At 42.0% G+C, this 12,587-nt stretch overlaps 1 protein-coding gene across 7 annotated transcripts in view; it reads right to left on the bottom strand.

The window, feature by feature from the left end:
• Positions 1–191: 191 nt before the first annotated feature.
• Positions 192–12,587, bottom strand: part of GANC (glucosidase alpha, neutral C) — a 100,695-nt gene continuing 88,299 nt past the window's right edge. For 5 of the 7 annotated variants that reach the window (XM_038009868.2, XM_038009870.2, XM_038009869.2 and 2 more), the window contains exons 21-25: positions 10,197–10,271; positions 7,817–7,930; positions 6,510–6,622; positions 4,240–4,343; positions 192–3,636 (exon numbers count right to left, since the gene is read on the bottom strand). In XM_038009868.2, the coding sequence (XP_037865796.2) occupies positions 3,527–3,636; positions 4,240–4,343; positions 6,510–6,622; positions 7,817–7,930; positions 10,197–10,271 (516 nt within the window). In that variant the 3' untranslated portion in view covers positions 192–3,526. The remainder of the gene's footprint in view (positions 3,637–4,239; positions 4,344–6,509; positions 6,623–7,816; positions 7,931–10,196; positions 10,272–12,587) is intronic. The other 2 variants (XR_005244295.2, XM_038009871.2) reach the window with 2 other exon arrangements.

Here is a 12,587-nt window from a genome sequence, read left to right as displayed (position 1 = left end):
TATCCTGGGCCATATACCCACTGGGCTTTCTTTCCTCAGCTGTCTCAGCCAGCACCATCTGTGAGAACTAACAGAAGCGGGTGACAGCAGCAAGCCTCTTGTCAGAGCCGGGTGGGCATGTCAAACACAGAAAGGGCAAGGTGCCATTCATTTTGCTCTGTCAGTTGTTGTGGATAAAACATTCTCTCAGATGAATAGGTCCAAACTCAAGGTTTATTCAGTGGCACAGCTGTGGAAACCAATGCTATTAGGGAGAAATCCAACTCGAGCCCATGAACAAAGGGCAGATAATGAACACATAAACAGCTGCACATTTCAATTCCCAGAAGCCCCTTTAAGGAAAGAACCAGTTTTTATAACAGACGTCACCCACGGTCATGTAATATCTGTGGCTGGAATGGTTTCTGTTGCACAGCATTGCCAACTAATGGCTCTGTCTTTTCCACCAAGAAGCATTTCTTTGATTTCTAACACTATTGGAAGCAATGTTTTTGCTTATCGTTATAATATCTCTCATTCATTAAGTGCCTACTGGGAGCTAGCCACTTCACAGAGACCTTTAAAAAACTTTTTATTTTAAGATAATTTTAGACTTACAAAAGAGTTGCAAAGATAGAACTCCTTAGTGTCCTCCAGTCTCTGATCATTCCACAGTCTTTGTCTCTCATGACCTTGACACTTTTGAAGAGTATTTGTCAGGTTTTTGTAGAATGACCCTAAATTTGGGTTTCTCTGATATTTTTCACATGATTAGACTAAGGTTATGGATTTGGGGGAAGACTGTCACAGATGTGACATGGCCACCTCCTCAAACCATATTTGGGGCTACACGATATTGACAGGTTTTATTACAGGTGATGTCAACTTTGATCACTTGCCTAAAGTAATGTTTACCGAGTTTCTCCCTGGTAATGTTACTATTTTTCCCCTTCTGTACACATAAAATATTTCAAATTTGTAGAAACACTCTGCAAGTTTCACTAATTCCATTTTACATCTGAGGAAACTTGAGATATCTGCTGTATTTTGACAGTTAAGTATCAGAAAACATACAACATTTTAGAGATTATCTCTTTTTTTTTTTTTAGATGGAGTCTCTGTCACCAGGCTCCATATATAAAATGTTTATGTATTTATATAAAAATATTACAAAATATTTTTAATATTGATTTTATATAATCCTGAAAGATTATACTTACATTTTTCTGTTGGGTAGTTTCTGTTTTTAAACTGATTTGTCAACTCATTCCTTGACATTTATATCTTGAAGGAAAGACACACTATGAATTCATTTTAGAGCTTTTTTAGGAACCCTGTTGAAATGAATAAAACTTCTTATATAAAATCCAGTTTCCTATGAAACTATATTAAGAATTAGCCACAAAAAAGTAACTTATTACCTGTAGGCCAACTCAGCCCCATATTGCTCTCTGGTACACAAATTCAGAAATGGGAGGCAGGTGAAGTGTGAGAAGCAATAAGCGCAGAAAACCATTAAAAACATCCAGGTTATCTTTCTCTCCACTTGTCTCTAGTCAAATGTTTCAATATAGATTTGGGTCAAAACAGAGCAGCTCCTCATTAACTTATCTACTAGTTACTGTTCCATTCCTCCAACAATATTTTAAATGGAAGAACAGATGTGCAATAAATGTTGACCTAAAGAGAGTTCTGATTCAACTTTAAATGATATTAAAAACTATCATTTATATTAGGGAGGAGCACCCAGTCTTCTGGCTAAGTTTTATTTTAGGTTGGCAAGGGAAATTTGAAGATAGGAACCATGGCTTCAGCTAATATAAGGTTGCTCCTTTCTTCTCAACTGCAAAACTTACAGATATAGGAGCAAAGAATCTGTGCAGGTCTCTGTGAGCTTACATATGGTGCAGAGCTCAAATCTCAACCTATACAATGAAATGTGTCCATGAGGAAATGTACAATGCTGACTGCCATTGGGAAGAATCTTGTATCAGAAAAGTAAATCAGATGGAAATACATTCAAATGTAATTTTTTAATCAATTAAATCCACCACCTAACCAATCACAGCTAACAGTTACTGAAAGTCAGGTATAATAGTGCTGTGTCAGATAGAAGAGAAATAGAACATGCTCTTGAGGAACATACAATCTAGTGAGAACAGAGACACACTGAAAACATTAAGGTATGATCCCTGAGAATGGTAAGTAGAGCACAGTTATAAGTGGGATAGCATTACAGGGAAGGGCAAAATCACTACTAATGGGTATGGGGGTAGGGGTGTTCGCGTAGTTAGGCTTAATGGGAAAGTGGGATTTGAGTTGGGCCTGGAAGGATGGTAAGGGCAGGAGGATATTGGTGCCCAGGGATGAGAAGGCACAGAGGTGGCCACTGGCAAGTTGCTAAGTGGAGGAAGCCTGAAAAGAAGAGGTGTGTGCTGAGGAGTGCTGGGGAGTTGAGGCTGCCAAAACAGATGCTGAGGCAGGCAGCAGGGAGCCACTGGGGTCTGCAGAGCCTTGGGCATTATGATGCGACTGGTATATTGTAATGTTCTGCTCCATGCCAAGCCACATTAGAGCCTGGGACAAAGGAAAACTCAGTAATACTAATCCTGTCTTTATTTTAAATTTTGATATTTTGTTCATCATGGTGGTTTTTTTTTTTTTTTTTGCATTAATTCTGATTTTTAAAAATAGTGGATTGAAATATTACTTATTTTGATTACTGTATTTTTTGGCATCCCTTACATTTTGTGCCCAAGGCCAGGGCCTCCCTTGCCTCATCCTAGTCCCAGTCATGAGTTCTACTTCGGAAATCCAGTGGTGGGTACGTGGGTATTCATTTCATTGTTATTAATCATAGCTTACTCACGTTACAAATATTCTTTGGTTAGCAGACAGCACTTAATTAAAAAACAATTTAAAAGACATGGATTTTAAGATTAATTAGAAACTATTGAGCCTGAGAAGCATGAAAGAGAAAAGAATCCTTCGTGCTGCCAAGTGGATCTCTAGGGGAGAATAACTCCCACTGCTGCAGTGTATGCAGTGCACACAGAAGAGGGCTGCTTTGCCCAGTCCATGTGGGTGGAAGATAACCGTGGGGACTATCAGAGGCTGCTGTCCACTTGGAGACTGGCCTCAAGCAACTCAGTTGCTGCAGCCACAACGCCAATGCTGCATGGCCCGAGGCAAGCCCTGGCAAAGGGGTTGCCCAGGTAGGCTTGGCCCACATTAAAACAGAACCATGCAGCCTTGCTCAAGCAATGGAAGCAACAGAAGACTCTTGAACGCTATAAATGTCTCAGGGCTATGTATCCAGGAGAAAAGGGGATGTTTGACACAAGGAATATTGCTAGTACATCTTAACATGTAAAATCTGAAAATTTAAAACATGAAATCTGTTGTTCATTAGTATAATGGTGACGAATGAAAGATTATTTTGACTCAGGAAAGGCAAGTAGATTGCTGCACAAATCTCAAAAAAGGCGAGGGGAAGGTTGAAAGGGACTGGCAGGTCCCTGCTCACATCACCAGGGGCAGTTCTTTGTCATATGATGCGGACCTCCCAGTCAGTGGCAATGTTGAGCGAGAGATTCTCCAGGCTCAGGCTGGACGTTTTGGCACAGTATGTAAAAGCCACAGGCTGATCTTTACCATCTAAATAGCAAGACAATAAAAGAGGGAAATTTTGATGAATCTCTAGAAGGGAAAAATCTTTTCTTCAAATCTGAAATGTTTTCTCACTCTATCATAAAACCTTATACCCCACTCCAAATTAATAGCACTTTTACCCATGAGCTTCCATGAAGTTTTAGAAACATGGAAAACTTCATTGTTTTGACCGCAAGACTGGTTGAAAAGAAGCCATAAGGAACAAATAAATTTGTCCAAGAACTTTGGGAAGCAAGAAAGGATATAAGCCCCATCCTGCCCTTTCATAAACTCCAAACACATGGATAGGATTCTCCAAGTCTGCAGGCAGCTACAGTTTAAACAAATATTCAGAGAAGCCATGATATTATCTCAAGCCCCAAATAAGTTTCCTTAGAAAAACACTAAAAGTGAGGAGAAAGATCAATACATGAAGAGAAGCAAGATGGCCTCATTTATTCTAGAAACTAGTAGATTTCACCTCTACCTGAAAGCACACAGTCCACTCAGGCTGAGCACATTATGTCAGTGTGGGGACTAACCATCTCCTCACTGCAAATACTTGCTTATAAAAAGAAATGGTGAGGTAAGAATGGACTGCTTTCTCACCAGATGAGTGGGTAGTCACAAAAGATGGCTCCTTCTTGAGGCCTAAGACCAAGATCTGCTCCACCACACACTTGCTGGGATAATGACCTCTCTGGTCGGCAGAACTGGAATAGATACAAACAGTATTAAAAGGAGAGTGATGGGGGTTTGAAGTGGCCACCAGCTCAACATCTCCAGCCTTGTGAGCTCCTCTCTCATCTGTCCCTTGGAGGCATAATCCATATAAGAGTCATATTTATCAGAATGAAGAGATAATAAAAGAAGATAATCAAAGAGCCAGGCACAGTGGCTCATGCCTGTAATCCCAGCACATTGGGAGGCAGAGGTGGGCAGATCACTTGAGGCCAGGAGTTCAAGACCAGCCTGGGCAACATGGCAAAATCCTGTCTCCATTAAAAATACAAAAATTAGCCAGGAGTAGTGGTACGTACCTGTAGTCCCAGCTACTTGGGAGGCTGAGACATGAGAAACCCCTGAACCTGGGAGGTGGAGGTTGCAGTGAACTGAGATCATACCACTGTACTCCAGCCTGGGTGATAAAGTAAGACTCTGTCTCAAAAAAAAAGAAAAAAGAAAAAAAAAAAAAGACGACTCGGCCAGGCACGGTGGCTCACGCCTGTAATCCCAGCACTTTGGGAGGCCAAGGTGGGTGGATCACCTGAGGTCAGGAGATCAAGACCAGCCTGCCCAACGTGACAAAATCCCATCTCTACTAAAAAATACAAAAAATTAGCCAGGCGTGGTGGTGGGCATCTGTAATCCCAGCTACTCGGGAGGCTGAGGCAGGAGAATTGCTTGAACCCAGGAGGCAGAGGTTGCAGTGAGCCGAGATTGAGCCACTGCACTCCAGCCTGGGCAACAAGAGTGAAACCTCTGTCTCAAAAAAAAAAAAAAAAAAAAAAAAAAAAAAGACGGCTGTGTATATCAAGGAAGAGTTAACTGGTGGCCAAATCAGGCTTTCTTTAACAAGTTATTTGAAGGAAAATCACTGAAGAACACAAAAGTTACACAGGCGACTTGGATAATCAAATTGTAATAAATCATATACTTAGTGAATTGGTGAATGGATGAATGAATGGAATTAGTGGGAGCTTAAATTAAGTCCTTTTTTATTTTTTAGAAAGTCAGGGGGCTGGGCGCAGTGGCTCATACCTGTAATCTCAGCACTTTGGGAGGCCGAAGCAGGCAGATCACCTGAGGTCAGGAGTTCGAGACCAGCCTGACCAAATGGAAAAACCCTGTCTCTACTAAAAATACAAAATTAGCCGGGCGTGGTGGCACATGCCTATAATCTCAGCTACTCAGGAGGCTGAGGCAGGAGAATCGCTTGAACCTGGGAGGCGGAGGTTGCAGTGAGTCGAGGTTGTGCCACTGCTCTCCAGCCTGGGCAACAAGAGCGAAACTCTATCTGAAAAAAAAAAACAACCAAAAAAAACCCAGAAAGTCGGGGAAAGGAAGGTAGAGACAATAAGGGAGGATCATTCATGGTAGAGTGGTTGAAAAATATTCCAGAAATGGGCTGGGCCCGGTGGCTCACATCCGTAATCCCAGCACTTTGGGAGGCTGAGGTGGGTGGATCACCTGAGGTTAGGAGTTCGAGAACAGTCTAGCTGACATAGTGAAAGCCTGTCTCTACTAAAAATACAAAAATTAGCCAGGTGTGCTGGTGCGTGACTGTACTTCCAGCTACTTGGGAGGTTGAGGCAGGAGAATCGCTAGAACCTGGGAGGTGGAGGTTGCAGTGAGCCAAGATCACACCACTGCACTCTAGCCTGAGCAACAGAGTGAGTGAGACTCAGTCAAAAAAAAAAAGAAAAATACTCCAGAAATGGCCTTCACCATTCATTTCTTAAATAGTACCTTAAAATGGCTGGGTGCGGTGGCTCGTGGCTCATGCCTGTAATCCCAGCACTTTGGGAGGCCGAGGCGGGTGGATCACGAAGTCAGGAGATTGAGTTCATCCTGGCTAACACAGTGAAACCCTGTCTCCACTAAAAAAAATACAAAAAAATTAGCCAGGTGTGGTGGCGGGCGCCTGTAGTCCCAGCTACTTACAAGGCTGAGGCAGGAGAAAGGCGTAAACCCACGAGGCAGAGCTTGCAGTGAGCCGAGATTGCGCCACTGCACTCCAGCCTGGGTGACAGAGCAAGACTCCATCTCAAAAAAAAAAAAAAAAAAATGTACCTTAAAACATACCTGTGCACTTGAGGATGCCGAACGGACAGTGTGATTTACTTAAGAAAACAAACAGTTTCTTTAGCTGCCATTACCTATTGATCAAAACGCTGGAACAGAATGAAAACTTCCTATGCAAAAATTGCTTCTGGTGGAGGTATTGGAATGAATGGCCATCATCAAGATACAACTCACCCACTGAAGAACCCTGGAGAATGAATCACAGAGACAGAATGTACTTATATGATAGGTTTACAGGAAAAGCTCCTAAAGGGTAACAATACAATTAAAAGTTTGTGAAAAATTCAAGCTATATAAAATAGTCGTACAAATACCTAACATATTCAATAACCAATCACTCCCGAGTAGATAGTTAAACAATAGAAAAGTCACATAAGAGGAACACAAAGAGTTAGGCTTTGTTGAAAGAATTTAAACTATGAAGTATGTTCAATGGTATAAGTGGATTCCCTGAAAATACTCCACCAGAATGTGACAACAAGGTCAAGAAAGTTCATTGAATAATACTGATGTTAAAAAAAATTAATATATAATAGATGAGATCAACTATCTTTAGAAGGCCCTCCACTTGGAGAATGGTATCTGGTTCCTTTTTCACGTGGAGTACATGGCAGTTTACTATTATTGACAGTACTTGATATGCTATGCATCACTAGTCTTTTGCATTTATTCTGGGGCCTCACATGGGTCTGGGGCCCACAGTTTGGCCCAAAAAGACATGCCTAAGTGAAAAAGATGGGGAAAAAACTCCTATAACTGAATCATTTTATAATACTGATATCAATGCAAGTATTAATATAGTAAGCGTAAGAGTTGGTGTTTGTTTGGCCCTGTTTTATGTTTGAACAAATGGACAGGAGAGGAATCTGCTACAGGCCTCAATAGGCTCAAAAAATCTTCTCAAAAGGACACATCATTTCTGGGTCCTCCCAGGCTTTGCCCAAGGGGGTTTTAGTTGTTGGAGCTGCCTGATGAGAAATCACTGGTTGGGATTGGGATCTCTGAAATGGTGCATAGACATGGGTACCATTTTATGGGAGACTGGGTTTCAGGGCTAATCCATGTGGGAAGGCTGTCTATGGCTTGAAAAGCATTCATTCCAGTAGTAATCAATGTCAAGTTGAAGAGCACCAACAATCACAGTGCCCAAGAGGAACATTTCTGTTATTCCTAGTTCAAGAGTTCCCTTAAGAACAATTCCAGGGAAGGCAGATAAGTGAACAATGATTCGGAAATGATTCAAACCTTGATTTCTAGATAAATGTCAAGAGCGCCTATCTCATAGACGGAGCTCATCACTTTTAAGTAGTGTCACACACTCAAAAGGCTAACACTGTAAAGAGAGAGTAGAAACAAAATGGGTAACAGATTTACCAAATACCTTAGTGCTTAGAGCAACCCGGAGTCCATAGGAGGATTCAGTCATCCAGCCTGTGGATTTTCCTACAGTTGTCTTTATTGGTACCACACTTCCACCTCGCTGAAACACTGGAATCTGTAACAGAGCAGCACACTCAGGGAAGCAGTATTCATATAAGAACATTTCAGGGTAGAATTTAAAAATATTTCATTTTATAAGATTCACACTCTTTTCAAGTGCGGATTCATAGGCAAAATAAATTTTGGGGCACAGAGATGGCAAATATGGGGGTCCTGGCATTGAAAGGAAAAGAGCTCTAATGCTGAAGAATGGTCCATTTTTTAATTATTAGGGGAACTTTCCGCCCTTCATTGGTTTGTTATCTATGTCTGTCTTTGCTGTTTTTTCCTCTTAAGTGATGAATTCTTTTCGCCCATCCTATAAGTGGCCTTTCCTATTTTGTATTTTAAATTTTCCTATCAGTGTAGTATATACATGCTTATTTCTAGAGCCCTGCTAACGACTGAAGTTTTCTGTCTATATGAGTGGGCCCAGAAGTCTGTGTATGTGTGTGTATAACCGATGGTGGTTTCTTGGTTTGGGCAGATGACTTTTGTCCTCACTCACTGCAGCCTGTCCCCTCTTGCTCCCTGTTTCTATGGATCACCTGGATGACTGACTCAGTTCTGAAGGTAAATCTGTGAAACTGCTGCTGTTACATTAGAGACCACCAAGGGTACTTTAAGAGACCCTAACAACAGGCCCATAACTATGAGTCTTCTGGAATGGCCCTCCAGGCAGCACTGCCTGGGTAGGTTTCCTGCCTCCTGTAAGGAAGCTGCCTGTGTCACAGGAGGGCTTCTGCTTTGCTCTGACTCAAGAATGAGCACGCAGGAGAGTACAAGAACATACATGAAGTTGAGACTGAGGACCCAGTAGTTCAGATGTCCTACCTCTACTTAACTTGCCTTGGCAGCGAGAAGTAAAGCATTTCCATCTCCCCACACATGCCCCTCCCTCATTGGCCAATCTCTCTCTTCTTCTTTTTTTTCCAAAGAACAAGGCCATAAGTTAGAGCGAAAGAGGTTCTAGAATGGGAGTCCAGCCCAAGGGAATGCACCTGGGGGCTTGTTTCAGTTCTGCCACAAGTCTGCTGTGTTCCTGGACAAATAATTTAACTTCTCTGAATCTCAGGGCTTTTTACCTGTGCGAGGGATTAGAGTAGATGATTGTTAAGTTCTCTTCTAGATCTGAAAGTTGACATCTGAAACTATTTTTTTAAATAATGGGGTTCATATTTCTGCTGATGGTTTACAAAATAATATCAGTATCTACTTATCAATCTTTACTCTACTTAGGGCTGTGGTAGTGTGGCAGTGGTTGCAATTCAAGTGTAGAAAGAAAGTTCGCTTTAGAAACTCAAGATAGCCTGGATGGACCACTTTGATTTTAACATCATAACTGATGTCTTCCCCTGGGCCCAGGATTACAACTGAAAGCTCCTGTTTTTTGCCTTAGTCCTGCAGAATGACATTCCAGGTGGCACGGATAGTGACTACCATGTTTTCTCTGTTTTCAGTGTTTTTGTTCTTCTTAGACACACAAATGTAAACATACGGGGAAGAGCTATGTTTGTCTCTGACGTCTCAATCTGTGAAATCTGAGTAGATGTGATTCTTAACTCTTTTTTTCTCACATTTTACAGCTTTGACAGAATTCACATACCATACAACTCACCAATTTAAAGTGTACAATTAAACAGTTTTCAGCATATTAAGAGTCATGCAACCATCACCACAATCAATTTTAAAGCATTTGCATCACCCCAAAAAGAAACCCTGAACCAGTTAACAGTCATTCCTCATGACTCCTCAACCCTCCTCTGCCCCAGCACTAGGCACCCCCGGACCTACCTTCTGTCTCTATGCATATGTGCTATTGTGTAGACCACTCACATCCTTGGTTCTTTTTAGAGAGGAACCTATTATGGACTGAATGTTTGTATCTCCCCCAAATTCATATGCTGAATCCCTAAGCCCGAGATATTTGGACATTGGGCCTTTACGGAGTTAACTAAAGTTAAAAATGTGGTCATAAGGATGGGGTCCTGAAATGATAGGAACAGTATCCTTGTAAGAAGAGAACTGAGACAGCACCCTCTGTTTATCTCTCTCTGCCATGTGTAGGCACAGCAAGAAGGTAGCAGTCTACAGGCCAGGAAAAGGTCCCTCACCAGGAACAGAATCGGCTAGCACCTTGATCTGGGACTTCCAGCCTCCAAAACTTCGAGAAAATAAGTTTTTATTATGTAAAACCACCCAGTCTGTGGTATTTTGTCATGGCAGCCCTAGCCGACCAATAGAGCATGATAGGTAAAAATAGTAGTCTGAAAATAACTTACAGTGTCCAAGGCTACTGGGATCTTTACAGTATACCCTCCTTTCCAATGAGCAAATGTCTTATAGTCATACCAGACCTAGAAAGTAATGGAGTCCAGTAAAAAAAAAGTACATGAGCAATTCTGTTCACCATTTCTTTATTCAGCAAAATATCCACTTACCTGGATTTCAAATAACCAGAAAGCTAAAATAAGTATAACTTAAAAAATATATTGGGTAGAAGTTAGGAAGAACATGTGCTTTTAAGAAGATCCCAAAGGACTATGGCTGATTAATTTAACTAAAAGGCCATTTGTTTTCTATTCATCCAAAAGCTACCTATTGAACAATCTACCATGTGCCCAGCACGGTGCCAGGTGCTGAGTATATATGACTGAACAGAAAAGGCATAGTTCCTGTCCTCATGGATCTTATAGTCCACTTGGCTTATAAAAACTTAATGCTTCTAGTAGTGAAAGAGGTGATGGAGAAAAGAAAAAGAACAGCAAAGAAGACAAACACATTGCAGGCAAATAAATTACAAAAGAGGCAGGAGAAAAGGAAGCATAAGAGAAGGAAATGCTTCCTCCTCCTTCCTGGGAGGAAAACAAATGGAAACTTGAATTACTACTATAGTATCTTTTTTTTTTTTTTAAAGCATAATTCAAGGATAAGGTTCTTATCTATCAAGGGGGTTTAGTTGCTGAAGTACCAATAAGGTCTCAAATAAGTAATTTGATGGGATAAATTCTTAAGATATCATCAGAAGCAGAATGAAAACAAACATCTTTTTCTTTCTTCTAGCTCAGAACGCTTCCTGGCAGCCCTGGAGTCTATTTTGCAAGTTCACCTTCCGGGATTACCACATCCTTTATATGGCAGGTTTGTGAAGCAAGAGAAACAATCACACAACAGTCCAGGAAACAGTGCTGAAGGAACATAATACACACTCACAACAACGTGTTTGGAATGATGATAGATCACGAGTAAAACTCTGTGACTAAGTCAGAAAGGGAGCCAGTTCCTCTTAATGGGAACCCACCACCTTGCTGGAATCAACTTGAGAAATTCTCAGCAGAAATATCTGGCAGGGCATTTATTCAGCAGTTGTTGCATTTAACCTTTTCCTCAGGTTGCTACTTGGCAGGGGAACCTTAGTAAAGAGCCCTCATCTTCAGAACTCCAAATAACTGGAGAAACCAAGAGGACAGACCATAGTTCATGAACATTCTGGAGAGAAGCCTGGTTATTGTTCTGTCAATAATGACAAGCATAGTAGGTGGAATGGTCCCCCCTCAAAAAGATGTATCCACGTCACAATCCCTGGAAGGAATGAATATTACCTTCTATGGTCACAGGTTTGATTAAGTTAAAGATCCCGAGACAAGTGGGTTATCCCAGATTATCCAGGTGGGCCTTCAATGTGACCACAAGTGTTCTTATAAGAGACAGACAGAGACACACGGAGGAAAAGGCAACATGAAGACAGGCGAGACTGCAGTGACGTGGCTACAGACCAAGGAAGGCCAGGGTTGCTGGCAACCTCCAGAAGCCAGGAGTGAGGCATGAACAGATTCTCCCTCAGAGCCTCCAGAAGAAACCGACCCTGACAACACCTTGATTTCAGATTTCAAGCCTCCAGAACTGTGAGAGAATAAAGTTTTGTTGTTTTAAGGCACTAGGTTTGTACTTACTTGTTATAGAAGCCTTAAGAAACTAAAAGAACAACCAAACATGTAAAGCTAGATTGAGGGAGAGCACGGCACTAGATGTGGTTTCATGGGGTTGCCAGCCCAGAGCCTGACAGCACTGAGCAGCAAGTGTGGCCTGGCTCAGCTACCTTGCCACTTGCCTTTACAGTCCATGACTATGTGGCCTGGCAGTCCCATATCAGCTCCATACCTGCGTGGCTCTTCCCCTGCCTGCTGAACCCTGTGGCATGCTCCAGTGCTCAAGGACATTCTGTAGGGTCTGTCTCCTTCCTACTCTCCCTTCCACACCCTCCTCCCTTAGTGTGGTGCCAAGTTTTGCTCCAGTTCTTCTCCTGGACCCTCTGGATTTACCTGTGGCCTGTCTCTGGAGGCTGCTCTTATTACCCATGGCTCTCTGCCTGCAGACCAACGGTATTCCCTCCTCTCCCCTGTGCCCTGCGTGGGTTCAGTGCCCTGGGCTGCAGCAGGTCCAGGATGATATTTTATACCTGGGACAGTAATTAGTGACAATAATAAAAGAGCAGAGGAATCTGGGAGAGGAGTCACTATTGTTACTTTTTGCCCACTTTGGTGAGTGTACTGAGACCAGCTTTTGGTACCTAAAACTCAGGTTTCAGATAGAGCTAGAACAAAGAGCAAAGTCACTTCATACTTGCTTTCCCCCAGAGTTTGCTGAAGATTTCTTCCTACCCCAAGCCTGGG

The sequence above is a fragment of the Chlorocebus sabaeus genome, chromosome 26, assembly GCF_047675955.1.
Source record: "Chlorocebus sabaeus isolate Y175 chromosome 26, mChlSab1.0.hap1, whole genome shotgun sequence".
NCBI lineage: Eukaryota > Metazoa > Chordata > Mammalia > Primates > Cercopithecidae > Chlorocebus > Chlorocebus sabaeus.
The sequence above is the reverse complement of the archived record's forward strand: the minus strand, read 5'-3'. Positions and strand labels throughout refer to the sequence as shown.